The sequence below is a fragment of the Trachinotus anak genome, unplaced genomic scaffold, assembly GCF_046630095.1.
Source record: "Trachinotus anak isolate AG129_WGS33_773 ecotype Australia unplaced genomic scaffold, CSIRO_AGI_Tana_v1 ptg000028l, whole genome shotgun sequence".
NCBI classification, from domain to species: Eukaryota; Metazoa; Chordata; class Actinopteri; order Carangiformes; family Carangidae; genus Trachinotus; species Trachinotus anak.
In genome coordinates this window covers 20,420,001-20,435,939 of record NW_027273879.1, presented here as the reverse complement: position 1 = coordinate 20,435,939, position 15,939 = coordinate 20,420,001, and the positions used below count along the sequence as shown (strand labels likewise).

The following is a 15,939-nucleotide window of genomic DNA, read 5'->3' as shown; positions in this document are numbered from 1 at the left end:
GACTTCTTTAATAATACGAGCAAAAAACAGTCCAAAACAAAGCAGGCAAAAGGAGGCAGGAGGCTGGCTGGCAGGAGAAACAGAGCGACGGAGAACCTGGAGACTGGGTAGCCGGGGAACAGCATGCAGGGAGAGAGCATGGAATAATCTGGCACAGAGTGGGTGATGAACCGGGTGTTTTAAACTGGCTTAATGACTAATGGGCTGCAGGTGGGTCAGGCTGCCAGTGCTGCACCACGCCCCTGCCACACACAAGCTCTGCAGGGAAAAACAGAAAAAAGGGAGGGGGAAACAGAAAGAGAACAAAAAGTGCAACAAAACATACAATTCAAAACCATAACAGTACCCCCCCCTCAAGGGACGCCACCTGGCGGCCTACCAGGCTTGTCCGGGTACCTAGCGTAAAAGTCATTAAAGAGTGCAGGGTCCAAAATAAGGGAGCGAGAAACCCAAGAGCGCTCCTCAGGTCCATACCCCTCCCAATCCACCAAGAACTGGAAACCCCGGCCTCGCTTCCGTACATCCAACAGCTGCCGGACAGAAAATGCAGGGTGATCGTCAATGATCAGGGGGGCCGGAGGGGCTTCGGCCGGAGGGCAGAGAGGGCTAGTGGAGACAGGCTTGAGGAGTGACACATGAAATGCTGGGTGGATATTGAGGGACGGCGGCAGCCTTAGCCGCACCACACTGGGGTTAATGACACGGTCAATGACGTAAGGACCAATGTACCTGGGAGTAAGTTTCCGGGACTCAGTATGGAGAGGAAGATCACGGGAAGATAGCCAGACCTGCTGACCGGGCTGATACTGGGGGGCTGGAGAGCGGTGAAAATCCGCCAGTCTCTGGTTACGGGCCGCCGTTCGGGTGAGAGCTGCCCGGGCTTCACGCCAGACTTGACGGGCCCGCCGGAGGTGCGCCTGCACCGAGGGAACGGCCACCTCAACCTCCTGTGCAGGGAAGAGCGGAGGCTGGAAGCCATTAGCAGCCATAAAAGGAGACATACCTGTGGCCGAGCAGATCAGGGAGTTGTGGGCATACTCAACCCAGGGAAGGTAGGCAGACCAGGAGGCTGGGTGATGAGAGGCCACACAACGAAGCGCTGCCCCCAGATCCTGATTCGCCCGCTCAGTCTGGCCATTAGTTTGTGGATGGTATCCAGACGAGAGGCTTGCCGATGCCCCCAGACTCCGGCAAAAAGCCCGCCACACTCTGGAGGAGAACTGCGGGCCTCTGTCAGACACCACATCCTGGGGAATGCCATGCAGTCTGAAAACATGCTGAATGAGCAAGGCAGAAGTCTCGAGGGCAGAGGGGAGTTTAGGTAGAGGGATGAAGTGGACCGATTTGGAAAAACGGTCAACCACAGTTAAAACGGTATTGTTACCTTCTGAAGGAGGGAGGCCAGTGACAAAGTCCACAGCAATGTGAGACCAGGGCCGGTGGGGGATAGGAAGTGGGCGAAAAAGCCCAGCAGGAGCGCGATGCGAAGCCTTACTGCGGGCACAGACTGAGCAGGCAGAGACGAACTCCTTGGTGTCAGCAGACATGGAGGGCCACCAGAAACGTTGACGAAGCAGAGCCAGGGTCCGATGAAAACCAGGGTGGCATGCCACCTTGGAGGAGTGGCCCCACTGGAGCACCGGGGACCGAACAGGTGGAGGCACGAACAGTCGGTTGGGCGGGGCACCCTCGGGGGCTGGATGGTCCGTAAGAGCCTCCTGGACCAGCTGCTCCACCTCCCAACTGGCTGCTCCCACCACACAGGAGGTCGGCAGGATAGTGTCCTCAGCCGGATCCTCCACAGGGGAACAGAATTGACGAGAGAGGGCATCAGGCTTGACATTCCTGGAGCCGGGCCGGTAGGTGAGAGTGAAATTGAACCGACCCAGGAACAAGGCCCACCGAGCCTGGCGGGAGTTGAGTCTGCGGGCGGAACGGAGGTAAGACAGGTTTTTATGATCAGTCCATACCACAAAAGGATGAGTGGAACCCTCCAACCAGTGCCTCCACTCCTGAAGGGCCAGCACCACTGCCAACAGCTCACGATTCCCCACATCGTAATTCCTCTCCGCAGGGGATAGACGGCGAGAGAAGAATGCACAGGGGTGCAGCTTCTGGTCCGAGGCGGAGCGTTGGGACAGGACCGCCCCCACACCGGAGTCAGAGGCATCCACCTCCACCACGAACTGGCCTGCGGGATCAGGATGACACAAAACAGGGGCAGAGGAAAACAGACTCTTCAACTTAACAAAAGCAGCTGCTGCTGTGGGTGACCAAACAAAAGGTGACTTGACAGAGGTCAACCTGGTGAGTGGTGCAGCTACTCGACTGTAGTCACGGATAAACCGACGGTAAAAATTTGCAAACCCAAGAAATCTTTGTAGCTGCTTTCGTGTGGTAGGAACAGGCCATTCCACCACTGCCTTAACCTTAGCAGGGTCAGACCTGATCTGCCCTTCCTCAACCACAAAACCCAGAAAGCTCACAGATGAAACATGAAATTCACACTTCTCCGCTTTAACAAACAGCCTGTTCTCAAGGAGTCTCTGGAGAACTAGCCTAACATGTTGCACGTGTTCTGAAAATGAACGAGAGAAGATCAAAATGTCATCTAGGTACACAAAAACAAACCTGTTGAGCATATCACGCAGAATATCATTCATGAGACACTGAAAAACAGCAGGTGCATTGGTTAACCCAAATGGCATGACCAGATACTCAAAATGTCCCAGAGGAGTATTGAACCCAGTCTTCCACTCGTCCCCCTCCTTTATTCTAACCAGGTGATAGGCGTTGCGCAGGTCCAACTTGGAGAAGATGGTGGCCTGATGGAGGGGAGCAAAGGCAGAGTCTAAGAGAGGAAGGGGGTACTTGTTCTTGATAGTAATGTCATTCAAGCCCCTGAAGTCCACACAGGGACGAAGAGTCTTGTCCTTCTTCTCAACGAAAAAGAATCCCGCCCCCATAGGAGAGGAGGACGGACGAATGAGACCAGCTGCTAGTGAATCAGAAATATAGCACTCCATGGCCTCTCTCTCTGGCCTGGAGAGGTTATAGAGCTTGCGGGTGGGATAGGGGGCACCAGGGAGCAGGTCAATACAACAGTCATAGGGTCTGTGAGGCGGCAGGGACAAGGCACGGTCCTTGTCAAAAACCTCCTGGAGGTCATGATATTCACAAGGGACTGAAGCGAGATCCACAGGTTTGGGGGGAACCAGAGGACTGGAAATAGTGTTGGGGATGGCTGAGTGCAAACAGTGGGAGTGACAAAACAAACTCCAGTTGGAGATGGACAACGTAGACCAGTCAATATGTGGGTTGTGGAGCTCGAGCCAGGGAAGACCTAAAACTATAGGTGAAGCCGGAGAGGAAATAAGGTAGAGGGAAATAGTCTCCTGGTGATTACCAGAAAGTAACAGGGACACTGGGGCAGTGCGTCTAGTGACACGGGCCAAAAGTCGACCGTCCAGGGCTAGGACGACTTTGGGCTCCGGCAATGACTTGGTGGGAAGGCCAAACTGGGTAGCTATGCCAGAGTCAATGAAATTATCATCAGCGCCTGAGTCTACCAGCACCTGGAGAGGTATGCTACTCTGTGCCCATGCAACAGTACCCTTAAGCTTAACGCGTCGAGAGGGGGATGGAGAAACTGCAGAAAGGCTCACCAGCATCCCCCTTACGACTGATGAGCCAGGTCTTTTGGCCGAACGGGACAGCTGGTGAGGACATGACCCGTTTGTCCACAGTAAATGCAGAGCTTGTTCAGGAAGCGCCGCTGACGCTCCGCTGGGGAGAGCCTCATCCTCCCCAACTGCATGGGCTCCCCATCACTGGAGGAGGATGAGGCAGCTGGGTGAGAGGGTGGCACCAGAGGCGGACAGGAATCCATGGGAACTGGGGTGGGGGGAGACTTGAACAGAAGGGAAGGGACCTTCTGGCTAACGACCCTGTCACTGCATCTTTCTCTGAGACGGTTATCAAGACGGATGGCTAAGGAAATAAGTTCCTCTAAAGAGGAGGTCTCATCCCGAGCAGCTAGCTCATCCTTAAGTTCTTCACTTAACCCACGTCGAAAAACCCCCTGTAAGGCCCTCTCATCCCACCCACTTTCAGCCGCGAGAATGCGGAAGTCTACAGAGTAATCTGCGACTGAGAGAGATCCCTGGCGCAAGGAGAGAAGTCTATTACCGGCTTCCCTACCCTGAAGAGGATGGTCAAAAACTCGACGAAATTCGTCACTGAACAACTGGAAAGACTGCCAGGATGGTGAGCCAGCTTTAGCCATGGCCACAGCCCATGCAGATGCCTTCCCAGAAAGTAAGCTACAAACAAAGGCTATCTTCGACTTTTCCGAGGAATAGGTTAACGGCTGCTGGTCAAATACTAGAGAACACTGGTGGAGAAACTGACTACATGACCCTAAACCACCTGAGTACCTGTCTGGAGTGGGGATAAAGGGCTCACGGGGATGACTGGGCAGGGTAGATGAAACAGCTGGAGCAGGAGAAACAACAGGAGGATCCTGGGTAGGAGCTGGAGGTGGCAGTGTGGAAAGCTGAGCGGAGACCTGGTTCAAACGGTTGTCCAGCCGAGTAATACTTGCGGTCAAATGGAGTAGTCTGTCCATAATTTCGCTGAGGGCACTCTCATGTTGCCCAACACAAACTCCTTGCGCAGTGAGGGCTTGTCTTACCCTCTCCATCTCTGCGGGGTCCATACTTGGCCAGATTATTCTGTTAGGTTCCCTATAAGGTTAGGACCCCGGAGCAGAGACGTACAGAGACAGGAGAACGGGAACTGAAGACTTCTTTAATAATACGAGCAAAAACAGTCCAAAACAAAGCAGGCAAAAGGAGGCAGGAGGCTGGCTGGCAGGAGAAACAGAGCGACGGAGAACCTGGAGACTGGGTAGCCGGGGAACAGCATGCAGGGAGAGAGCATGGAATAATCTGGCACAGAGTGGGTGATGAACCGGGTGTTTTAAACTGGCTTAATGACTAATGGGCTGCAGGTGGGTCAGGCTGCCAGTGCTGCACCACGCCCCTGCCACACACAAGCTCTGCAGGGAAAAACAGAAAAAAGGGAGGGGGAAACAGAAAGAGAACAAAAAGTGCAACAAACAAAACATACAATTCAAAACCATAACATTCTCACCCTTAGCCTGATGCCAGGGAAAAATGGCGGCGGGGTAAATATGGTCTGGATTCACCAGCTGCTCTCTAACTGTATCTGTCTGCTGTAGAAGTCAGTGGCCTTTCACAGCTTTTTATCAGCTGCCTGCTGCGGCCGAATACAATGGTTTGAGAGTGGTGAGGGTGAACCAGCACGATAAAGTTCAGGGCTGGACAGACTTCTTTGAAAGCTTTCATGGTGGTTTGGTTTGTAATTTTTAAGTACACTCACATCTCATACGTGATTCACACTCAACTATAATCATAGTATAGTTAATATGGTAGTTAAATTAGCTCCACATCTCACCTTTAATTTACACATTTATGAATCAGGAATAATGATGCAATAACATAAAATTTGTTTTGCATAAATCCTGTGATACTTTAAGAACATTCAGTCAATAATGTTTCTGTATTATTTATGTAAATGATCGTTTGATGATTGTATGACTTTTACTTGTAACTGAGTATTGTACATGGTTCTGTTTTATTTAAGTAGGCTAAAAGATAAGTGCTTGTTACACCACTGTTCCTCAGCTATAAAGGTTCCCAACCAAATATTATGATTTTTTTACAATTTCAATTACTTTTTCAACCATTGTTCAACATCATGAGCATTTTACTGTATCTAATTTTGTATGCACTTTCCTATACTTCTCCGAGGAAGTATAGGAAACATATTTCACTGTGAACCATATTCATCTGCTGCATCAGTTTGATTCATAATTACCTGGTTAAATCATTACCTCCAACAAGGATGTTATTTTTTTCACCCGTGTCTGTTCATTTTTTTCACTGAAGTACTGACAGGATTTGCACTAAACCTGGCTGAGGGATGAGTCATGGACTCTCCTGTTTCTAGGTTTCTTTAATGACTGGTGGTGGTGGTGCTGTATATTTAGACATTGTTAACATCATTTTTTATTTAAAGATCAACTTGTCTTAGATGCTTTTATGCTGGTTTGTTCTGCACTTTTTTACATCTCTAATGTCACTACTAATATTAGATGCATGAAACAATATATGACTGTTAAATAACAGCTGCCTCTAACGTTTTTACAGAGTTTACCCTGCTCAGAGAGCTGTGTGAGCACATGTGCACTGCAGTTTCTGAGACATATGCGTATCTGTGACCTGATGTAGAGCTGAACATATGTGCTGAGGGCCTGGGGCCTAAGGCACAGGTGTGGGGAATAAATCAAATTCTGCTTTGAGCCCTAAAAGGCTTGGAGCATGTTGGCAACAATGCATTACAACAGAGGAAGTGTCAGCCATCCACACACTAACCACAGTAGTACACGGGGATAGATGGTAGGCCTGTTGGTGCAGTTTCACCCTCTCCCCTCCTCCGCCCCTCCTCTTCCTCCCACGGGAGCCTGACGACGTCACGCCTCCTGTTTGGGTATTCAGATATCTTCTCGCGACAATTTCGTCCTCCTCAGGAAAAAGAGACGCGACCGATGACTTCTCGCGAGGTCCCTCACAGCGGGAGCCCACCCTTCAGTGATGCCAGCTGCAGTGTGTATAATACCAGCGAGAGAGGCTCCGGGAGTCTAGGAGGAGCTGCGGCAAGGTCGACGACAGCATCCCTCTCCGAACCACACAAAGACGAGCGGGACGGGATTTAGTCCAGGGGCTCCGAGCGAGGGAAAGTATCCCGAGGGATTTTAGATAAACTGCCAGAGAGGAAGAAGACGGGGGAGAGTGGCTGAAAGTTTCCAGCCTGTAGCCTCATGTTCCGAGTTAGCTAACGAGCTATCATCCACCACAGCCGCTCGGCGAACTGCTGCCTTGCGCCTTTTCTGACCAGGCAGGGCAGCGTGCTCTTCCCCGCACAGAGGAAGCCTGTTGTGCGTTTTTCACTGGGCGTCTCCCGGGCTTCCACATTTCCTCCGGTTAGTTTTGCGGGCCATAACGTGGCTTTTTCTACACGGTTTTCGCGTTCATTGGTGTTACTTGTGCCATGTCTGCGCCATCCTCCGCGCCTTCCGCCCCGCCAGAGAACACTGCGACAGAATATGATTTTCTAGCCCCTGATGCGGGGCAGAGGCCGCCCGGTCCGACGCCCAGTCAGAGCCGCTTCCAGGTGGACCTTGTGGCTGAGGCAGCGGGCGCCACCGAAGACAAGTCCCCGAACTCCGACGCCTCCTCCACTGTGCCATCCGGAGAGAAGGCTCCCCAAGAGTGCCCAGGTGCTGATCCAGGGGCCGGTGGAGAGGAAGCCAAAGGCCGGTTTCGAGTGGTGAACTTCGCGGATCCGAGCGGAGCGGGGAGCGCGGCCTCTCCGGAGGCACCGCCGGCTGAGGGGCTGCAGAACGGGGACACAGTGATGAGCGAGACGAGCTTGCATTCATCCACGGGGGGCCAGCATCACTATCACTATGACACCCACACCAACACCTATTACTTGAGGACTTTTGGTCACAACACCATCGATGCCGTGCCCAACATCGATTTCTACCGGCAGACAGCAGCACCGCTGGGGGAGAAACTCATCAGACCCACCCTGTCGGAGCTGCACGACGAGCTGGACAAGGTAAGCCGCCACACAGGGCTGTGAGAGCACAGGCTGAGGCAGTCGTGACGCCAGGTGGGTTTACCGCTCAAAATGTCAGGGTAGAAATCATCTTGAAACGCTGATAAATCCTGGAGACAAGAAGGATGTGCACCATCCTCTCTCAGAGGACGATCGAGTCAAGAGCTCATTCTTTAATCATCCTTAAATACCACAGACTCTCGATTCATCCCCGGCCATGTGTTGTGTATAGGTCTTTGCAGTGTTTACCTTGAATGCCTCTTCTAGGTCACAGCAAGCCTTTGTATTTCAGTAGCATGGACAGATTGAAGTCCTGAAATACAATCTGTGGCTGAGAGGAGGTTGGTGTGTTATTAAATGACTTGAGGTTGGTTACAGGTGTTCAGCTGATGCCTTTATGGTCGTTACCGCTCAGGTGATTCTCTGCTGAATGGCACACTCTGACTGAAAGCCTTTGTTTTTTGTTACAAGCAGCTGTTTTCTAGTCTATAGTGAACACTTGCAGATTTAGCTTGAATTTTTCCATATAATCCACTCACATTCAATGGTCCACTACTAAGGCTGGAACAATTAATCCAAATATAAATGGAAATTGCAAAATGAAGTTTTTTGATGCAGGTAAGACGGGTTGCAACAATTAGTTAGGTAGTTATAAATGAATCACTGGCCCAGCCTTAAAAACAGATTCACCCCATGTAGGGAAACATGCTTGTTTGGTACAAACCTCAGCAGAAATCATGTGCTCATCATTGTTGTATTTTTGTCAGTGAAAATGAAATGCAAAAAAATACCAATTGCAATTGTATTATATACTATATGATCAGAGGTCTGTGGGCGCCTTAACATTTCCGTCATATGTGATAGCTGGAGGCGAGTAGCAGCCTCCATGCCCCTCAGTAGGTTTTTACACCAGAACAATAACCAGGCTGCACCTAAACAGCCACAGGAGTGTTAGTGAGGTTCCGCACTGATGTCCAGTGACAAGGCCAGACTCATAATTATTGTTTCATGACATCCCAGAGGTGTGGGTAAGGTGGAGGTCAGGGCTCTATGCTGGCCAAACCATTTCTTTATGGAGGTGGCTTTGTGTATTGGGGCATTGTCGCGCTGACACAGGAAAGGGACAAACACCAACTGCTGACAGTGTAAACGGTAGCAGCCAATGTCCACAACTGACCCCTAGCCTCAAAAATGTGGGCCTTGGTGTCCACATACTTTTGGCCATATGATGTAATTGCCAACTCAAGACCTTCCACCAAGTTGTCTTCAAACAAACATTAAAAGAAAATAAAAAATCTGAATTAAGCCAGAAGTGTGTGCACAGACTGCCTCTGCCCATACAGTGTAAATGACAAAATTGTGGTGATATGGAAAAAGCACCAACACACACACATGATTTTTTAAAATGTTATCTGTCAGTTGGTCAGTGGGTTTAACTCGAGCTGTTTACTTGTATGAATCAGGCCCAGAGTTGCCCTTTATCACATGTGGCACACAGCTGGAGATGGTCTGTGTCAGGCGTGTTCTCACCTTCCAGTTATACCCCGTCTGGTTCAGGCAAGAGGTGGCCCCTGGGTACAGCGTGAGGGGGCAGGAGAGAAACATCATCAACATGCAGGTCTAGATGAGTTCAGGGTTGCAGTTCATGGGTTAAAGCACTGTCAGTTTGAGCTTCTATCATGCAGGTGTTGCTTCCAGGTGAACTCAACAACAGCTGACTTGACTGATTATTTTCTGCGCTGTGGATGTTGGTTTCGGTGAAATTAGCTGGCTGATAGACAGCCTGGGTCGTAGCAGCATGTGACTGACGACTATTCTTGGAAGATGATTTTGCTGAAGTAAATCTTAAGTGCCCTGATCTCTGGGTTGAAAGAGTCCTCTCTACTGGAGCGCGATGAACCGGAGCATGTTTATCTGACCCTGAGTTTCCTTTAATTGTCAAGGTTGGATTTTGATAAACTTCAAAGTAACTGTTGGCAGCAGTAGCCTGACTAATGCTTCGTAGTTTGCAGTGGTTACTCATTCTGGCATACAGAGCTATGAACTGTAAACATCAAGGCTATGAATAGAAGACATTCATGAAATGCAGAATGTAATCTGTGGCCGCCTTTTTTAACTTTATATCCCCGAGTGCTTTCTCTAAATTAGAGGCAACTCAGCTTTCAGAAATGTTAATAACATAGCTGATACTGGTTGTTTGAGGCTGATACTGATATTTGTGAGTTACAGTCCTATATTGTATAAAGGTAGATGTCCATGTTTTCCTGATTATAAAGCAGGTCTAGGTTCTATATTAATACTGTGAAAGTATCAAAGCCTCAGTCCACAGAGAAATGCACACAGCCTGTATTCAGAAACTGAGCCTTAAAACCAGCTGTCAGGACTTCTGGAACTTTGTGATGTCACAACAAAGCAGTCACCGCTCTCAGCCATGACCCAACCCCTGCCCACCTGGACCCACCATCCAACCTTGCAGGATTTGGTTTCTCTGACTGTTTGACTGATCAGCCAATCAGGAGAGAGGCTCTGAGCCTGATCCTAATCAGTTTATCAGCTAATCACATAAACATCTTTCATAATGACCCCTTCAATTTGGTTGTGAAAGCGGTATAACCAAGCTATATAGTGAGTGGGACGTTTTACATTGTAAAACTGTCTGATGGAGAAACTTGACAATATTTTTGCCATTTCTGTTCTGACATGTCTTGTTGCTCCTCAGCTGGTATATCACAGACATATCAGTATTGGTATATTTATGAGAAATAGATTCTATCAGAGACCCGGCAGACATTGCTCTCACCCGAGGAATAGCATCTTGGTGCATTTATTGGCAGTTTGCAAAAATGTTTCAGTTCCTTTCTCAATTGGAGTTAGATGAAACAATGTGTATCTGTTTTTGTTTTTTGAGGAGACTGTCCAGTTTGAGTCATAATTAAGTTCACTTACTGTTTGATCCTGATTCAAATCAGAACTTTTGTTGTATTCTATCTTGGCGAAACTGTTGTACGTTCCACATTTCAGAACTCAGCTTTTTAGGGTTGTTAAATGGAAAAATGTGTCTTAGTGGTTTTGTAAAAGGTGCTGTTTTTTTGCACAGTTATCACATTGCCTCTCGTATTTCTAAAAACCATTTAAACCAGAGTCACCCCTAATTGTATGTGTGTTTGAAATGTGCTGAGATACAGGATGTGGCATTAGCTGAAGCATTAGCATGTAGCATGTTAGAGGTTGTGTTGTCATGGTGAAGTCTGCACTGAACAGGCAGATGAAACTGATAGGAATTCTTTTATCAAACCTCTATCAAGACTGCTAATGAGCATATTTCCTCAAATATGTCCGTGCTCATGCCAACAGTGTCTGATTTCTCTTTGCAGCCTCTGACAATTTTGCAAGATCATTTCTCATGTTTATTGCAGAAGTCCTGTGGTAGAGTTGAGTAACTTCCTATAGGCAGATCTTCATCAGTGGTTAGATGATCACAACAACAGAGCACAGACTCACTGCACTGGTTACAGTTGTTTACAGTGTCAACCCCTAATGTTGAGTGGACAGATGATCTTAAAGCAGTTGTTCAAAAAGTAGAATCTGAATGTTGTGAATTCAGCCGCCATGTTAGATACTGTTTATTTTTCATCATCAGGAAAATCAGCTTCATATCAACAGACTTGATGTTGGCAGGCTCAGGTAATCTATCACAGTTTACGTCATATCCTCCTTTCATGGGGCAAAACAAATCCTCTTCAATATTTGCCGGGGGAAAAGGTGCAACATGCTGGCCATGAATAGGCTGTAAAAAAAGGAGAAAGACAGAGAGAGACCCATTCATACTTCTCACAACTCTGTTTATTTTGATATGGTGTTGAATGATGCAGTGTTTGTCTGGATGAGCTACAATACACAACAAACACAGGACCTAATGAACTGTGCCACCTCCTTCCTCATAAAACACACAGAGAAATGGATCATTTCTCTTCTGGTCATTGGTTATTATTATTATTGTCAGTCTGCCATGGAACAACTCAGTAAGTTTAAGGCAACATGGTTCTGACTCTTCAGGCCTGATAAAAGCAAAAAAGAAAATCTGATTTGCCAGCGGCACAGCCGAATAAAGGAAATGGTTTTTGAGACTGAGGTATTTCTGTACTTCTCATGTAGCAACATGTTGTCAGTTGATGATGATTTAGTTGAGGCAGACTTGATTTTGTCCTGTTTGTACAGCAGCATCTAACTTACAGTGCCACACAAGTTTTACTGGTGCTTAGTAGTAACACGTCTTTCTTCTTCTTCTGTTGTTTATTGGCGGCATGGCAAACAGCAGGTACATTATCGCCACCTATTGGTGCCAGTAACATGTAAATTACTACCAGATGTCGGTAAAAATGAGGGAAAATACATTTTAAAGACAAGACAATAGTCACATAGTCACACAGTCTATTTCGTTTTTAATAATTTGAAAAATTAAAAATAACAAAGCTTCCCACAACAGGACAAACGGGTTTAATGTTCCCAGTGATGCATTAACTAACACAGGCAGGGCTCATGTCTCTGCAGGCCGAATCTCACAGCGAGCAGAAGTAGTGGAAACAAATGTGAGAAACCCTTATGGACAAATGAAACCACCATGATATGGTCTGGAGCGAGGTGCAAGTGGTTCTGGGGTTTGTAGTAAATATAAGTGATTAAAACAACACACGGGTTTAGTCCTTTTTAAATGTGGTAGTGTGAGCAATTTTGGTGCTTTGTCAGAGGCCCAGTTTGGCCCAGTTCAAGACCACTGTGCGGCTGTGGTGGTCACATGACGGTTGAGTCCACATGGTCAACATTCCAGCGCTGACAGCGCTCGGTCATGCACCAGAGCTTTAAACTTCTTTCTCTGCAGCCGATGGAAAATAAAATAAATATAATGGAAATAAAAAATAATGGAAACACTGCACTGACTCACCAGGACAACAATAAACGACATTTTTGCTCCTTTCCAGTGTGATGAATGTGTTTTAGAATACGAAGCCATTTATTCCTGGTTGAGATTGAGAACTTTCTGTTCTGGAGCTCTCATATCACATGATCTTCATCAGCAGATAGAGTCCGCTAAGATCCCATGGAATTGTAAATATCCATATCTGCATTTCTTCAGAGGACTTTAAGAGCTGTCAGGAGACAAAGTGAACTTTGAACATCATTCTTTGTTCAAAGTTCCAACATGAATCAGACGTCCTTTAAAGACTCATAAACCGGGATCTGCAGCTTCATCACTTGTCTCATGTCTTTAAAAAGTGCTAATTGGTACTTGGCCCTTCTTCAGTTTTGTGAGGAAGTTACTTCAGTGTTATACATCAGCAGTTTAAAGTATTTAGTCTACCTACAGTAAATCTGTTAGGAGACAACCAAAGAAATGTCGTTAAACATAACAAAGGAAGTGATAAAATGTTCAGGACAGTTGCTTTGTATCAACATGTCGTGGCTGCTGTTTTCTGTCCAGAGGTGAGTGTTTGTTGCCACGATGTTGAGATGATTTACAAAAGTGATGAACCTGCTCTCCAGAGACGGAGCCATCAGGAGAGCTGACTATTATTAATAAATCAGGAGCAGCATATGTAGTAGTGGAGCTGGTAGTGGTGATCCCACTGACCTTGTTTTCACTTTATCAAATTAGTGAGCTGAAATAACAGGCTGTTCAAGGGAAGGCCATCATGCAGAGTGCCATGTTCACATTCCAGAGAGAGATATGACTTTGTGAATGAAATGCTCAGGACATAAACAGCAGCAAACTGGACTGCTTTTTCTCAGAGCATGACTCTTTCTGCTTGAATTCTCTCAAAATACTGTGAACATCATGTTGGTACTGAACCAAAAACCAGTGACAGGACCAGGTGCAGGAAGACTTCCAAACTCTCTGCAGTGTAAAAAGTATGGTTGTGTGTTGTACCTGTTGTGTCTTTTTAGTGGTGTGTTGTGTTGTGTGGATTGTATGTTTTTATTGTATTTTCTTTTGGAGAAGCTAAAGACAAATTTCCACAAAGGTGGACAATAATCAATCGATCAATCAATCAAATACAGAACAATAGGGATATTGACCCATACCCTGAGTAATAACTGCTTCCTAAGATTAACATGTACAACTGATTAAATTTAAAATTGTTATCCCTTCATCTTTTATAGTATAATTTGGGAATTTTGAAATCCGCTGTTTTGTGACACAATTAGATTTTAAAAAACATGTTAATGTGACCTGAATATCGTGATTCGTCAGGGATTTACAGAGCATTCAGAAAGTGTTTAAACCCCTTCACTTGTTTCACAATTCCCCTCATTAAGCTCCACTCAATTGCCCATAATGACAAAGTGTTTTTTAGAATTTTAGAAATGTATTAATAAGTAAAAACTTCAGTGTTCAGGCACTTTGATATGACACTTCAACTTCAGCTCAGGTTCCTCCCAGCTCTCTTGATGTTTCTGCACTGTGATTGGAGTCCACCTGTGGTAAACTCAGCTGGTTGGACATGATGTGGAAAGACACACACCTGTCTTTATAAGGTCTCACAGCTGATGATGCTTTTTAGAGCAAAAAGCACGAGGAGGGAGGAGCTGCCCGCGGAGCTCAGAGGTAGGGTTGTGTCGAGGTTCAGATCTGTGGTTTATCAAGATCACAGTGGCCTCCATCATTATCAAATGGAAGAAGTTTGATCAACCAGGACTCTTCTTAGAGCTGGCTGTCAACCATCACCGCAGCACTCCGATCTGGGCTCTATGGCAGTGTCCAGACGAAGCCTTTCTGCAGTCAAAGACACATGAAACCTAAAGATCTGAGAGAAACAAGATTACCTGGTCTGATGAAACCAACATTGATCTGTTTGGTCTCGGTTCTAAACATCATATCTGGAGGAAACCAGGCCCTGCTCATCACCTGCTCCATCCCGTCTCAACGGTGAAGCATGGTGGTCGCAGCATCAAGCTGTGGGGTAGTTTTGGGGGAGACAGGTCAGAGAAAAGTAATGAAAACCTGGTCCAGAGGACTCAGGACCTCAGACTGGACAATTCAACAGGACAGTGAGTCTAAGCACACAGCCAAGACAATGCAGGAGTGGCTTGGGGCCAGCTCTGTGAATATCCTTGAGGGGCCCAACCAGAGACCTGATTTGGACCCAACAGAGCATCTCTGGAGGGACCTGAAAATGTCTGTCCCCCAACGGTCCCCACCCACCCTGACAGAGCCTGAGAGGATCCAGATGTGAGGCCAGACCCAAGAACACTGGAGTCTGTAATCACTGCCATAAGACCTTCAACTAAGTCCTGAGTAAAGTGTCTGAATACTTATGTCAAAGTGATATTTATATATTTTTTTCTTTTTAAATAGCTCTTCTCAGTTCTTTTCTAACTTTGCCGCCACAGGGGACTGAGTGTAGACTGATGAGGGAAAATGTGGATTCCTTTCTGAAGACACTGTATTTCCCTGGACTATCTTCCTTCTTATCTGATCAGAAAACAGTTTGTCAATAGATTTGTCACATGAGCTGTATCATGATGAGAAAAATACATATACAGAATTAGGTTTTATCTTTATTGCCCACCTCTGTTTGATACAGTTTGTCAATCAGCCATGAAATTTCACAACTTGTGCAAAGACAAATTCAAAGGGTTGTTGTTGAAATGGATTGATGTTAAAATGTATATTAAAAATCTATATTTAGATCCTTTAAACTCTCAAATGTCAACATGATTAATAACCTCACAAACCCAGCACCGGTCAGACTCTAAGTGGCTCCATACATGCTGACTGCCATGCCATCCTAGAAGGACATTTACCGCCCTGAGCCTTCCTGCTAATGCTGGATGTTATGACCATTTTGATGCATCAGCACACAGGATGTGATGCAACATTCAATATATAATGCATGTTGCTGTATTGAGAGCAGTAAAACACAGCCATCAGTAGTGTGTGAAATGCTCCTGTCCTGGACCTGATTGGTCAGCCTGCTTCCTCAGCTGTGCTGTATGTGGTTTTCATTTGTCTGATCAGGTCCGATGTGACGTCTGCGATCCAGCACTGTTGGGTCCAGGGGGGCAGGGTCCACCTGGTGGATCAGACTCAACTGAACCTGACCCGAGACCCCAATTGACAAGCTTTGCTTTATGTCCTTTCATTTCAGATCTTTAGTGTCCGACCGATGCAACACATTGACTACACCCTGTCTCTTTTGCCACTTCCTCTGGACATTGCACATTGACTGTGCT

General features: G+C 46.8%; 1 protein-coding gene across 1 annotated transcript in view; it reads left to right on the top strand.

Moving 5' to 3' along the window:
• The first annotated feature begins 6,706 nt into the window (after positions 1–6,706).
• Positions 6,707–15,939, top strand: part of slc12a2 (solute carrier family 12 member 2) — a 67,037-nt gene continuing 57,804 nt past the window's right edge. Inside the window, exon 1 of the mRNA XM_071467035.1 lies at positions 6,707–7,707. Within this exon, the coding sequence (XP_071323136.1) occupies positions 7,135–7,707 (573 nt within the window). The 5' untranslated portion in view covers positions 6,707–7,134. The remainder of the gene's footprint in view (positions 7,708–15,939) is intronic.